Source organism: Sinocyclocheilus rhinocerous, unplaced genomic scaffold (assembly GCF_001515625.1).
Source record: "Sinocyclocheilus rhinocerous isolate Xijiao unplaced genomic scaffold, SAMN03320098_v1.1 scaffold652, whole genome shotgun sequence".
Lineage (NCBI taxonomy): Eukaryota > Metazoa > Chordata > Actinopteri > Cypriniformes > Cyprinidae > Sinocyclocheilus > Sinocyclocheilus rhinocerous.
This window is the reverse complement of record NW_015642060.1, coordinates 299,930-314,805: the sequence shown is the minus strand read 5'-3', so window position 1 is coordinate 314,805 and position 14,876 is coordinate 299,930. Positions and strand designations below refer to the sequence as shown.

At 36.6% G+C, this 14,876-nt stretch overlaps 1 protein-coding gene and 1 pseudogene across 2 annotated transcripts in view; both read right to left on the bottom strand.

Annotated features, from left to right (window-relative positions):
* Positions 1 to 222: 222 nt before the first annotated feature.
* LOC107755596 (sodium-dependent lysophosphatidylcholine symporter 1-like) lies at positions 223 to 12,324 on the bottom strand (annotated as a pseudogene).
* A 594-nt stretch (positions 12,325 to 12,918) lies between these two features.
* LOC107755603 (protein FAM110A-like) overlaps positions 12,919 to 14,876 on the bottom strand; it is a 3,871-nt gene continuing 1,913 nt past the window's right edge. The window contains exon 2 of one of the 2 annotated variants that reach the window (XM_016572491.1): positions 12,919 to 14,734. In XM_016572491.1, coding sequence (XP_016427977.1) covers positions 13,669 to 14,734 — 1,066 coding nt within the window. In that variant the 3' untranslated portion in view covers positions 12,919 to 13,668. Of the gene's footprint in view, positions 14,764 to 14,876 lie in introns of both variants that reach the window. The other variant, XM_016572493.1, reaches the window with a different exon arrangement.

The window sequence follows — 14,876 nt, the reverse complement described above, 5'->3', positions numbered from 1 at the left end:
TACGACATAATTGAGTGGAAAAAATAATATGTGTGGCAGCAATGCGTCACCATTTTTATGTATATTACTTAACGACTTTCAGTTTTTTACTTATATTTACAAAATTGTTAAAACAGCGTCAAAAATTCTAAAAAAGGAGTGAAAATCTGATATAAAGTTTTATTTAGGGAGTCAATGGTGCAGTTCCATACAGACATGTTTGCTTGTAAAGTATAGCCTACTTCACGCATTGAATGCACACTCTCCAATTTTAAACATCTTCACCCATGTAACTTTTGACTTCTTATCTGGAATATCATGACGCTTCAGTGCATGTTCACGTGTTTTGCTCAACCTTGATTCATGACGTTTCACACTTGATTTATATTGTTGTGATGATGTTGGGTAAGTTCTTGGCTTATGAAATTGGATTGCTAACTTGGAACTTGACATCCTGGTGTGTGAATCAGCACTTGTGTTGCAGTGTTTTTGAAAAGCTTGACAGGCAGATTTTTTTGCATTAAGATGAGAGATTATTCTAGTCTTTGATTTGAAGATGAAACTCTGACTGGAGTCATAGATTTTTTGAGTTATGGGAGCATTTCCTCTTCTAATCTGGCAAGTGTGGCACTGTTAGACCTAAAAAGGCAAAAGAAAATACAGAATACACTATTATTATTAACATTCATAAATCATATAAGATTTAGACATTGGCTGACACTCGTATATCTTACCTTGTGTTTCCGAGATCTTGTTGAATCTGCTTCCGTCGTACTTCATTAATTGGGTACAGATAGAAAAGCACTAAACCCACCAGCAAAAAGCCGATTGGAATGGGGGCCAAAGGCAATTTCAGGGCCAAGACAACTCCATCTGCATGACTACATGCACCTGCTTTATATCCTGTGAAGCTTCAACCAAACACATTGCTCAGTGTAAATATGTCAAGGTAAACATTTCAGACTTCCACAAAAAGGCTGAACTATTGCAAACATTAGCTCGGTTTTGTTTTGGCCAAACATTCTCGCCTGACAGTATTTAAAAACTTGCAGGACACACAGAGCTTGAACAACCGTGCTCCAGTATTTTTAAAAACTGCCCGACTGCCACTGTAAATCAGGCATTACATTGGCTTAGAGAGAGTGAGTGCTGACTCACTGTAGTGTCATAGTGGAGATGCCAGCACACAGGCCTCCTCCAAGCTTGTTGCAAAACCTCGAGCAGGAAAAAAACTAGGGGCTCCAGGCCTTTGCAGGACGGGTTCTGAACAGTGAACTCATCCACTACATCTGGCAGCATTGACCTGAGCAAAACAAGACATTTTAGGTATTTAAACCAAATTTTTTTATTTTGTGAAGAAATGTGTGATGCTTCCCTGTGCAAAAATGTGCAACCACCATGCTAGGGAGTAGGCTATGTGGTTGTAAGGATGCTTTGAGTGGTTTTTGTATTGCTGTAGATTTGATTTCTAGGGTGTTGCTTACAACCCTCTACTTTTGTGTAAATCAATTTTTTTCACCCATTTTATCATTCAGTAGGCAAAGTTGTGTTTGCTTATAGAAGTAATAGCACGCCTGTCTCTAATAAGATTTTAATGTGTAATTGCCCAGTTTGCACAAGTGGTTCAGGATTAGTTATGTGCAGAAGTTGAATAAATAATCAATGATAAATAAGAGCATGGGTGTCGCGAGGCCATTTTTAGGGGGGCTTTAGTCAAGTCAAGTCAAGTCAAGTCACCTTTATTTATATAGCGCTTTTAACAATACAGATTGTGTCAAAGCAACTGAACAGCATTAATTAGGAAAATAGTGTGTCAATAATGCAAAATGACAATAGTAAACACTAATTTTTCAGTTAAAGGCAGTTCATCATTGAATTCAGTGATGTCTTCATTCAGCTCAGTTCATAGTATCATAGTATCTGTGTAATCAAGGCGACGATATCGCTGGAAATGAAGTGTCCCCAACTAAGCAAGCCGGAGGCGACAGTGGCAAGGAACCAAAACTCCATCGGTGACAGAATGGAGAAAAAGCCTTGGGAGAAACCAGGCTCAGTCGGGGGGCCAGTTCTCCTCTGGCCAGACAAAACCAGCAGTTCAATTTCAGGCTGCAGCAAAGTCACATTGTGCAGAGGACTCATCTGGTTCCTGTGGTCTTGTCCCGGTGGTCGTCTGAGACAAGGTCTTTACAGGGGATCTGTATCTGGGGTTCATCTAGTTGTCCTGGTCTCCGCTGTTTTTCAGGGCTGTAGAGGTCCTTTCTAGGTGCTGATCCACCATCTGGTCTGAATATGTACTGGATCCGGGTGACTGCAGTGACCATCTGATCTGGATACAGACTAGATCTGGTGGCAATGTTGACCTCGGAATAAGAGAGAAACAGACTAATATTAGCGTAGATGCCATTCTTCTAACGATGTAGCAAGTACATCGGGTGTTATAGGAAGTGTTCCCGGTTCCGGTTGACCTAATTAATGCAGCCTAAAAATCCTTTAACGGATTTGAATATTAGAAGCGTATTAGTGTGTTATGTGTAAGCCAGGTTGAAGAGATGGGTCTTTAATCTAGATTTAAACTGCAAGAGTGACAATCTTTAGTGATAGATTGTTATAATATCTGCATCTGTGCAGTTCTTTGTCATGCATACAGTTTACAAAATGTCATGGGGGAGCAATCGGTTTCCCATCTACTGTAAAGTTTTCACCCCTCATCACACTGTTTCCTCCAGCGAAAATGTAGCCCTTAACACATATGAATGCTTTATAAAAAGCTTTATATACTTTATAAAATGATCATGTTGCTATTTTCATTTGAAAATGTAACTTTCAATGTAAAACATATTACAGTGCATGTGGCAAAGAGGTTTGTACTAGAAATGTAAATAGTAAAATTGTGTTTGTACAGTAAACAGGTGTGTCTGTGTGTGTCTGTGTGTGTGTGTGTGTGTGTGTGTGTGATCAGGAAGACTTGTATTTGGCTTAGTCAGTACTCAAATATTATACCTAAGCATATTATGCATAGTATATCTATGCAATACAGTGGAATACTGGAATAAGTTAAGTATACCACCCTACCCTATTAGTCAAACATTTATTTAGTTATTGATTGATTGATTGATTGATTGATTGATTGATTTTTTATTTATTTACTTACCTTACTCACCCTCATTGGGGGCTGAGGCCCCTAAAATGAAAATCCTAGAATCGCCCCTGAAAGAGCATCCAAGATGAAGAAAAGGAAAAATCTTTCAAAAATCTTGTTTAAAAGAAATGTGCTGAGTTCTTAGAAATGTACTCTTTGTATCCACATTGGTATTATATGGTTTTCAAAAGTTTGAAGTGTATAATTTGATGTAATCATCAAGTAAAACATTTTAACATATTGTCCTTACATATGAATACATGTAAGTAAACACATCTTAAACATATATTTTAATTAATTATTTAATTCCAAATAATAATAATACTAATAATAATAATAGATAAATCATTCATATGTTTTTGGGAGGCTGCACCACGTGACATTTCACAACCTGAACTACCATGTCTTAAAAATTAGTTGGATCACATGACTTTTTTTTTTTTTTTGGAGGACAATTGTATGATCCTGACGGCCCCCCTCCCCTCCCCCCCAAAAAAATGTTTGTATAAATTGCATTTTATTGTATGTTAATGTATTTATAAATCCATCTTAAAAAAATACCACTAAATATATGACCTCTCCATTGGAAAGTAATTTAACTGATAATGTAAAAAAACAGGCACAACTTCCCTTCAAAATATAAATATTACCAGAAGTGATGGCAATCCCCTGCATAAAATTTCATGTGAAGATTTACGGATGGATCACCAAGAGCTAAAGTCTCGATGCTGGAGAATGCTGGCCTGATTAGCAGAGATGAACAGCGTGAAGTGGACAGATCTAGGTCTTACTGTTACTCACCATGGTAACAAGAACAGTGCTGCTAAACTAGATCCAGCCAAAACACACATAACCATGTACACTGGAAAGTTCTCTGGCATGGCAACTAGGACCACTAGAGCTGGAATGAGGAGCTATATGGAGAAACACATAAAAGATCATATTGATCACTTTGAAAATGTGAAGGTGTTTTGCAGTGGGAACAAAATTGACAGCTCAAGTTTGAATCAACCTTCCAGCTACTAGCCCAGTTCTTTAACAACTAGAGTACATCACCAGAATCATTGTGTCTGGTCTCTTCACCATTAAACAAAGTAAACTTACAGGTAGACTTATAAAAAGTGCAGTTTTCTTGCCCAGCCTCACCAGCGCCATCTGCCACATTGGCACTGATATGGTAGCGGACACCTATATGCACATTAGGACATCCAAGGAATTAAAAATCTCATAAACCATGCTAAAACATCTGTTCATCAGTGTAACTGATTCTGGTTTTGGCAAAATAAAGATTATAATATAAAGACAATTCTAGTCCTGGATGCTGATTGGTCTATAAAGTGTTCAAGTGGTGCGAAAATACATCATATAGTAACACTATAACTAACATATATGTTACTGTGCCATACTGTTTTGAGTTTGTTTATAAAACTACAGCATTTTTATGTCTAGACTTACCAGTATGGCTAACATGAGATACTGGAACTGAGCTCCTAAGCCAGCAACGTGAGCGCAAAACAGTGTGAAGTTCCCCAAAGACATCTGGAAATGAACCCAAAAATGTTTCAGCAATTTTAGCAAGCACTAATGGAGCACTCTCATTTAAAAAAATTTAACTATTTGCTGTATTAGTCCCTAGCTTTCAAATACAACATGATGATTTTATACATTATAGAATCTAGGTTTTGAATATTTACCACATTCAATTTGTGATTGCATGTCAAGGTAGTCTTTTTGTTCTAGTTTTAATTTTACACATACTTTACAGGTAAACCAGAGATCTGACCTGAAAAGCTAAAGTGGAGAAGAGGAAGCCGAGGACCAGACGCTGGTAGGACACATGGCCAATCAGCTTCTTCACAGCATTCAGGTATGTAGTGTGCATGTGACTCTGACCACTGAGAGGCCCTACAGGAGCCAGAGAGAGAAACAACAATACATCTGCACAAAGCTATGAAATTTGACACCGAAGAGCTAGTTTGGTGGGATTTTATTCGTAAACAATGAATTCACTGTAGTTCAAACACATATTGTTTCACTGCCTTATAAATGCCCAAAATGTAGCCTACAATAAAGTTATTATTAAGGGTCATCAAGAGTCCTCAACAAACCCTCTTTGTCAATAGTATATTCAGGGAATCTAGCAAAACAAAACACAAAAAGACTTTATTAGTACACTCTAAAAAATGCTGGGTTAAATACAACCCAGTGCTGGTTTTGTCCCTATTTTACCCAGCACTGGGTTGTATTTAACCCAGCATTTTTTAGAGTGTAGTTCACTACAGTTCAAGCCTATATTGTTAAATGTTGTTAAGTGTCCTCATTAAAGCATCATGCTCAATATTTAGGGAATCTAAAAAAACAAAAAAAAAACAAAAAATCAACCACAACAAAAAAGTTTTATTTGTTAATCAATTCACTACAGTTTCAATGCCATATTGTTGTTAAGAGCCCTCAGTAAAGCCTCATGCTTGCTCAATGGTATATTCAGGGAATCTGGCAAGACAAAAAACAAGGTTTTATTTGTTAATCAATTCACTGCGGTTCAAAGCCATATTGTTGTTAAGTGCTCAGTAAAGCCTTATGCTCAATGATATATTCAGGGAATCTGGCAAGACAAAAGCAAAAACAAAAATGTTTTTATTTGTTAATCAATTCACTACAGTTCAAAGCCGTATTGTTGTTAAATGTTCTTAAGAGTCATCAATAAAGCCTAGTGTTAAATTATATATTCCTATAATATAGGAAAGCAAAACAAACAAAAAACTAAACATAAAAGGGTTTATTTGTAAACAAACTATTCACTACAGTCCAAGCCCATATTTTTAGCTGATAAACATGTCCAAAATGTAGCCTGCCATCAAGATATCATTAAATGTTGTTAAGAGTCCTTAATAAAGTCTCATGCTCAGTAATATACTCGGGGAATCTGGCCAACAAAAAAAAGTAAAAAAAAATGTAAACAATTCAAGCCCATAATGTTTCACTCATAAACATGTCTAAATGTAACCTACCATAAAGTTATTATTAAATGTTGTTAAGAGCTCAATAATATATTCAGCAACTCTGGCAGAACAAAAAAACAGAAAAAAACAAAAAACAAAAGATTTTATTTGTAAACACTGAATTCACTGCAGTTCAAGCCCACATTGTTTTGCTGATAAACATGCAAAATGTAGCCTGCCATAAAGTTATTATTAAATGTTGATGAGTTCTCAACAAACCCTCATGCTCAATAATATATTCAGAGAATCTGACAAAACAAAACATTCTTTGAATTGACTCTTATTTGTGCAAAAAATGTGCTGTACGCCGCACCTCTTTGTTCTTTGACCCCCAGGAACAGCACCATACAGCAAACAAAGAAGAGAGCGCTCATGACCAGTGCTGCTATCATAAAGGCACTTCTCTGATGGGAAACCCAGACATATATATGCACAGTAAGTATATATGCAAACAGTCTCAGATTGCAAATGATAGGGGCTTTAATAGACCTCCCTAAAGAAAGTGTGAGGGGTCTACAGCATACTAAACAGTCTACATATAAGGAACTTTTCAACCGTGTTTCCAAACAGTGTCTTAGCTAGATTACAAGAGTTCAAAATTGGATTACATGTCAGACAGAGTGTGTAATTTTACATGACACCAGAGACTAACACAGTCCCTGAGGCACCAAAACAATCTGCAAATTACCCATAGAAAATGCTTTTAAAACATTGAAAGTAATATATAATTGACACACTACACAGAGCCAAAATTACACCCTTAGGTTAAATACTTTTTATGGCTTTGTTCAGATAGGTTTGAGCAATATTACAAGTAATGCTTTCCTCAGCAAATGGCAGTAATTATAAATAGTAAAATACCTGAGTAACGTCAGAACAGTTGCATTACACAGTATTTTACAGTGTGCTGGTGGTGTGTAGGTGTTATCGTGTTACGGTTTCATGCAGCGCAGCGCTGTGTGGGAGATCCGCTGTTTGGTCCACGTTCAGACAGGCTTGATCTCTGTCTTTGTTATACACCCACAGCACCTGACCCTGAATCACAGCTGCCATCAGCATAACAAACGCCTCCACACTCAGAAAGAGGGTCGGACAGATGTGCATGCAATCATACAGCAGCAACTGATAATACCAACTACTGCTCAGAGAAACACCATCACACACATCCTGCCTGGAATTAGTTAGTTTTTTTTCCCTTCAGTCTTGGCAGTGTAATAATAGGTTATAATGGCTCTGTTTCAAAACCTAGTGAGCTGTCTACTGCCTAAATGGGCAGCTGTCTTATAAGGCAGCATTCTAACCAAAATGGAACATTGTAAGTGACTGATTTGGAACGATCTATGTAGGTGGCAAATTTTGCTCCACACAAAACTGGTGTAAACGATTGAGTGCTGTTTGTAATTGTAGCATATAGGGCATCAGTTCTCTCTGATACAGTGTGTTAACACTAATGAAGTGAGCTGTATTGTATAACAGGTGATCATTCAAATGTTTAGGGTCATGACTTTTTTTTTTGTTTTTTTTTGAAAGAAGTTTTTTATGCTCAAGGTTGCATTTATTTAATGTAATATACAGTATGAAAGAGTAACACTGTGAAATATTTTTACAATTTAAAAAGCTGTTTTTAATTTAATACATTTTTGAAATGTAATGTATTCTTGTGATGCAAGGCTGAATTTGCGGCATCATTATTCCAGTCTTCAGTGTCACATGATCCTTCAGAATTTGAAATAGACTTTTTTAAAACAATGTAAAAGTCATTAGACTCGTTACTGTCACTTTTGATCCATTTAAAGGGGTCATATGATGCAATTTCATTTCCGACGCGTGCTTGTTGTGTTCGGCCAATCACAATGCACTGGTTCAGCTGGCCAATCAGAGCAGACTGTGCTTGTCAAAGGAGGGGGCTTTGTTGAAAACGACGTGTTTGAGAGAGGCGGGGCATAGAGGACCTACAATAATGTACAGTATTTGAAAAATAATGTGTTTTTTGAACATTAAAGCATGTCAACATATTCTGTTACACCAAATACACAAAATAATGATCTTTAAAATAGCATCATATGACCCCTTTAAAATGCATCCTTGCTGAATGAAAGTATTCAGTAAGTAAACCTTACTGCTGCTAGACTTTTGAACGATATTACAGTTGTATTGTTTTGCATTGTATTATTTGCATTACTTTATCATATTACCATTTGATCAAAGGTAATATGAGATGTAAGCTAACAGACTAACGTGCTAGCAGTATGCTGACTAAATAATAATAAGAAATATTTAAATTCACATTCAATTGCTTTGTAATTATATGTAATAGTATATAATTTCATAAGAAATTATTGGTCATAATTACATAGTTAAAATCATCATACATTGACTTTATGTTTTTTCTGATCAGGCACTAGATAGAGAACCTATTAAAAGACCTTTCGACCGATGCGATTGCTAAATGGAGATATTTGTTCACGACACCGGGTTAGGAGACTTGACAATTGTTTCCAACAGAGCAGTGTTGCCTTAGTATCATTATATACAACTGTAGTATTTATTCATACTATTTTGAATTAGATCTTATTTTTATATTGTCATTTTAAATTTTAAAAGGATAGCTCAAATTCTGTCATTACTTACTCACCCTCATGTCGTTCCAAACCTGTAAGAACTTCATTCATCTTCAGAACACAAATTAAGATATTTTTGATGAAATCCGAGAGCTTTCTGACCCTCCATAGACAGCAAGGGTCCGTACATGATCAAAGCTCAGAAACGTAGCAAGGAGATCGTTAAAATAATCCATGTGACATCAATGGTACAAACGTATTTTTATGAAGCTACGAGAATACTTTTTGTGTGTAAAGAAAACAAAAATAATGACTTTATTCAACAATTCGTCTCCTCCACGTCACCCTATAGTGCCGTTTTGGAGAGTATCACATACGTAAACAACATATGCAACGCATGTACGCGGATAAGTTGTTTACATTCAGATAAAAGCGCAAACAACATAAACAGCGTTTCCGCGTGGCGCAGCTGACACAGAACAGCATATATTGTTTACGTTATTTTTGTTTTCTTTGCGCACAAAAAGTATTCTCGTAGCTTTGTAAAATTACGGTTGAACTGTAATTTTTAATTAATGACAGAATTTTCTTTTTTGGGTGAACTATCCCTTTAATTAATCATTTTGATATGCGTTGGACTTTTTATTAGTTTTTACTTTATTTTAGCTTTATTTTATATTTATTCTAGTTTTTAGTTTTAGTAATTTTAGGACTTCAAGTAATACTTATTTCAGTTAATTGACAAATGTAGCAAATTTTTCGGAAAGTTTTTTTTTTATTGAACTTTTTCATCTAATATTTATATTTTAATTGATTTCAAATAAAACAAATTTAAATTTAAATACGTTTTAGTTAACAGTAACAACACTGCAACAATGTTTTACATTCACTAATCTAGGAACACAATATTCTAAGGCATAAAAATGCATAGCACAAACAAACACTGGATAATAGTAAAATAGTAAAAAGACAACTCTCGTGTTGTTTCAAACCTGTATGTGTTTCTGTAATTCTTCTGTGGAACACAGAAGATGAATATGTGAAGCATGTTCTGCCTGCTCTTTCCTCAGAATTTCTCCTTTTTTCATGGAGAAATGCCAGGTTTGAAACAATGAGAAAATGATGACACAGTTTGAATATTTAAATCTGACGATTGAAGTGTTCTCACTGTAAGCTGTGGCAGAGTCTCTGTCTTGTTGATCTCCTCCCAGAAACATGTTGAGGGATGTGCATGGAACACTGTAGCACTGCAGGGAGCAGAACATTCACTTTGAAGGAGTCAGCACATGAAAGACGTGCGGGGGAGCTGTGTGATGTAACAGCCATTTGACCTCAATAATGAACACTAGAGTGCTGCTAATATAAGCCGGCTAATTTGGCTCTTACATAAAAAGCATCACATGGAGAAAGGACAGGGCATGTGTTAGTGATTGAGAGAATAAAAGAAGGAAGTCATACACTCATGAATGTCTCGAAAAGACAGCTGATGGTTAGGTACCAGGGCACACTGAACGCTGAACTCACGGCATTGTGGGGTATGAACCAAAGGAAGATGTAAGCGAGAATGGCCAATGGCATTGACAGCACAGCCCTGAGACAGGAACAACCAGATGAGTCATGTCAAGCAGGGTAAAGCAGCCTAAACTATTTTTCTGATTTCATGCAAGTGTGGGAAACTCGCACTTCACTTTAGAATCATCATATGTCAGTGTGTAAAAACAAACAGGAAATGCGCTTACAGTGATGCACTTATAGTGCAGAGGCTAGATGGTTTAAAAGCATAAATGGCAAGCTTGAGATTTTTTTATTTTTTTATTTGTAAAGTTGTAAATGGACTCTTTTCACACTTGGAACACAAGTAAACTTTAACAGGGTAAACTGTTATAAAGGTGAATGGGAGATTGTAGCAATTACTTTTGCATCATCCCTATTTGCTCCATCATAAAAAAAGAAAAAAAAATTCCATTACTTTCCAAAATAGAAAACAAACATAATGGAAGTCAGAACAGATAAAGATTTCAAATTTACAGTCACTCCAGTGTTATTTAATACTAAGGTAATATATCACACAATATATATATATATATATTAGTGCTGGGCAACGATTAACCGCGATTAATCGCATCCAAAATAAAAGTTTTTGTTTATATAATATATGGAAATATTTACATGCATATACATTTATATTCTTATATTTTATATTATATATAAATATATTAAATATATAAACATAACATATTTTTCTTAAATATATGCATGCATGTGTTTGTATTTATATATATACTTAATAAATATACACAGTATACACACATATATTATTTAAACAAAAACTTTTATTTGGGATGCGATTAATCGCGATTAATCGTTTGACAGCACTAGTGTGTATATATATATACTGTATATATATATATATATATATATTAGTGCTGGGCAAAGATTAAGTATTAGTGTACATAATATATGTGTGTGTACTGTGTATATTTGAGATAAATACACACATGCATGCATATATTTAAATGCATATACATGTAAATATTTTCAATATATATACTGTATGTGTGTTTATTTATATATACATAATAAATATACACAGTATACACACATATATTATTTAAACAAAAACTTTTATTTTGGTTGCGATTAATCGTGATTACAGTACTAATATACACCTATAGTAGTTTTTTTTTTATCCTCTTGATCTATGAAAATGGTCTTTTAATTACTTAATGGAAACTCATATTTTTAATGAATCCATTGGATAAGTTCACAAAACTGGTCTGAGCAATTTGTTTCCAAATCAAACAGAATTTGTTTAAAAGAGCGGGTTATCAGGATCTCATTAAACAGAATTTTTTTTTTTTTTGTGATGATATGATTTTAATAAGTACTATTTTATTTAAAAAATGCTATACCATTTATGTCCCAAACTCTTACCACCCACCATGGAAGGAGCGAAAGTGAAAAGTGAAAAGTGCAACTACACTTTCCTTGAAATAAATAAATCCCAAAAAGATGGCCATTCAAAATGAGCAAAATTAATTACAATTTTAAACAAATGTTTCATTATATTACAGTAGATGTTTTGGCAATGCCCTGTTCTTTTTGTAGGCTCAAAAAAGTGTTAAATGGGCTTAAATTTTTCCATCTTTCGTAGCTTTTTCCAGGTATTATAAACCTCTGTGATTATTCCATATTACATAATATTTCATCAAAATGTAAGTTGCTCAGTCTCTGAAATGACCTCGTTTTTTTGGGCTGATGTCACATTGGCTGCGCTGGCTTTTTTGGATGTATTTATATAAATCATTATTTATCCATATTTACATAATTCAGGTGACAAAATGCAGATTCTTACCTGCACTACATCTAACAGAAAGATCTGTAGTGAAAAACCCATAGCAATGTTGGTCATCTGATACGGTACACCACCTACTGCATAACACAGCTTTCTGGAAAGGGGAAGCCTCACCTTATTGTGAAGACACAGAAAGAGCAACAAAGATAGAGACGTCGGCCTCTTAAAAATGAAAACGCATACAAAAGTTATGCTCTGTATGGGTGTGTTACAAAACACTTTGTTAAGAAGAACTTACAGAGGTCTCTTGTCTTTCTCTGTTGCCAATGCAAAATGGCCGGCAGCCATTATTGTGCCCATTACAGAGGGAGCAATTTACAATAGGCTGGACACGGGAATTACATAGTTTTATTCAATGTTGGAGAAGCAATTTTAATACTGTACTTTGTCATGCTACAATTTAAAGTAATTCAGCTATAGTCAGGTCTAGAGGAACCAAAGCTTCTCAGTTACTCTCCTGAGAAAGTGTGACCCATGAGCTGGAGAGTTACACTGATCCATATTCATCACTTTGCCCTCTGGACAAAACAATTAAACCCAGGTTTTTTCTGGATGCTTGTGCCATCCACAAAATATATACGGGTTGGGCACAAGAGAAGGCTAGTGTTTCCACAACTTTAATGGAAATATACAGTAGCAAGGTTAAAACTGTGGTCTAAAAAAAGTAACTACATCCCCCATAGTTTTCCAGGCCATAATAACAGGAAGTGATGATTAAGTGAAAACTTGTGACCTTTAAATACTGTATTCTTTTAAATGCTATATTTATGCCAGATGAAACACCAGTTTTGACGCCACCCCAATTAAAGCCAATCAAACTGTTCTTTTTTTAACAGTCCAAACTGTTTCATTGTAAACAATGACAAAACGGAAGTGCTCGGAGGTAAATTCATTTTTATTCCCATTCTTTAAGACCAGTTTGCTAAAGCGACATTTTTGTCAGTACAACACATCATTGGTTTTTGGACTGCTATTTGATGACAGACCCCTCACCAGATTAAATCTGCTCACTTCTGCTCAAATTATACATGGAGTATGTTATGTACCATTGCGTTCAATGCACCAAATGTTACCTAAACATCAAAGTTTACCTACCTCCTTCTGTCTCATAATAAAGATCGGATGCGACTGAGTGAACCAACGAGTATTAACACATTGACAAACATTAAAAATATTCACATATTATTTTTGTCACTGCATGATACAAGATTTCAAAACAATCATTAAAGCTTAGCTGCAATAAGGTAAACAGTAAAACAAATTATTTTTTGGATGACGCAAGTACCTTTGCATGCATAAAAAAAATCAAGTCATTGTTTGATTTGGCCTGTCAAGTATAACCTATCATTGCTGAAAAGACAACTATGCAACTAATGCATTGTGTTTAAGAGTTTATTGGTGGTCACCAACCATAACCATGCAACCATGCATGCTTAGTTATTGTTTGAGAACATAGGTGGCTACAAGCATAAGCTATTATATATGAAACACGCACAGCCGTTTTAACAAGACAACTCTAAAATATACAGATGAGAGACAAAATACTGAATGGGGAAGTAACCAATTTGTACAACATATTTTGTATTTGATTTCAGTCTGAATAGTGGTTGTTTGTTAGTCCCTTGTTGTCTGTTACATATCGGACACTTTGGGACTCTCTTTGGCCTGGCGCATCCCATAAAGCCACTTGATCACTCGAGCATTTCTCTCAATGACCGACACACCGTAAACAGGACGTTCATCTTTTGCTGCTGCTTCTTCCTCATCTTCACCCTCAGCCAAACGCTCAGATGCCGGCGCACTGGCGCTACGTAGACGTGAAACAGACACGATGTCAGAACGCGGTCTCGCTAGCTCCTCTAAATCCGATGGGTCAAGGCCACAATAATTAAAGAAGCGCTCAAGTTCTGCTCCTGCTCGTGAAAAGCAGTCGCTGACGTCAGATTTTGAGCGCGTCAGGGAAGGACGCTTCCTGGAGCTTGTTGAGGAGTGGCGAGTGATGGCTGGAGATGGCGGGGACTGGAAGTCATTTTTGAGCGAAGCAATGGAGTTTGGAGTAAGTGGGGTCAGTGAGGGACACGATAATGGTTCTGTGATTGGTTTTATGGAGAGGGGTAGAGGTGGGCTAGTTGGGGATTTGGAAGAAGGTGAGGTTTGCGCAGCACAGTTTGGTGGTTTAATAGGTCCACGGGTGGCATTTGTTTGTGTGTCATTATGGAGCCTTTTGAAATCAATTGGCTGCTGATTTGGTTGTGTGTACGGTCTAAGCAAGCGCAGAAGTTGTATTGGGGCCTGAGGTGTGGTCTGTTGCACTGGTGGCCGGTTCTGTAGCTGTGGTCTACCGGCCATCCTCATCTGAGGTAACTGGGGTCTGACGTCGACTCTCCGCACTGTCATGGTAGGACATCCGCTTGCCCCTGAGGCTTCTACTGCAGCTTTTCCTTGACTTGCAGAAGTCGACCCCAGAGAAGGTTCTTCCAGTGTTGGAGAAGTGGCCTTGCATGGATCTGTAGCATCTTTCTCATTGCTGCTGGGTTGTGTAGAAACCACTGGAACTGTGGCATCACTGACTCCATCAATCAGCTTGCAAAGATGTTCCAGGTTAAGGGGTGGCGTCTCAGACTTTGTAGGTCTTGCAGGGATCTTCCTTGATGGCTGTTGAGCACCTTGTCCACTTTGGCTGTTGTTGGATGGACAAATAACTGGCTGCTGCTTCTTCAAAGCCACCTGTTGGCTCTTGACGTACTTGGCCTTGTCTGCTTCCAAACGTTCCACCGCACTTGGTTTGCGTATGCCTGGAGATGATTTGACTTGACAACTGGACTCTAGGCTGCGACTTG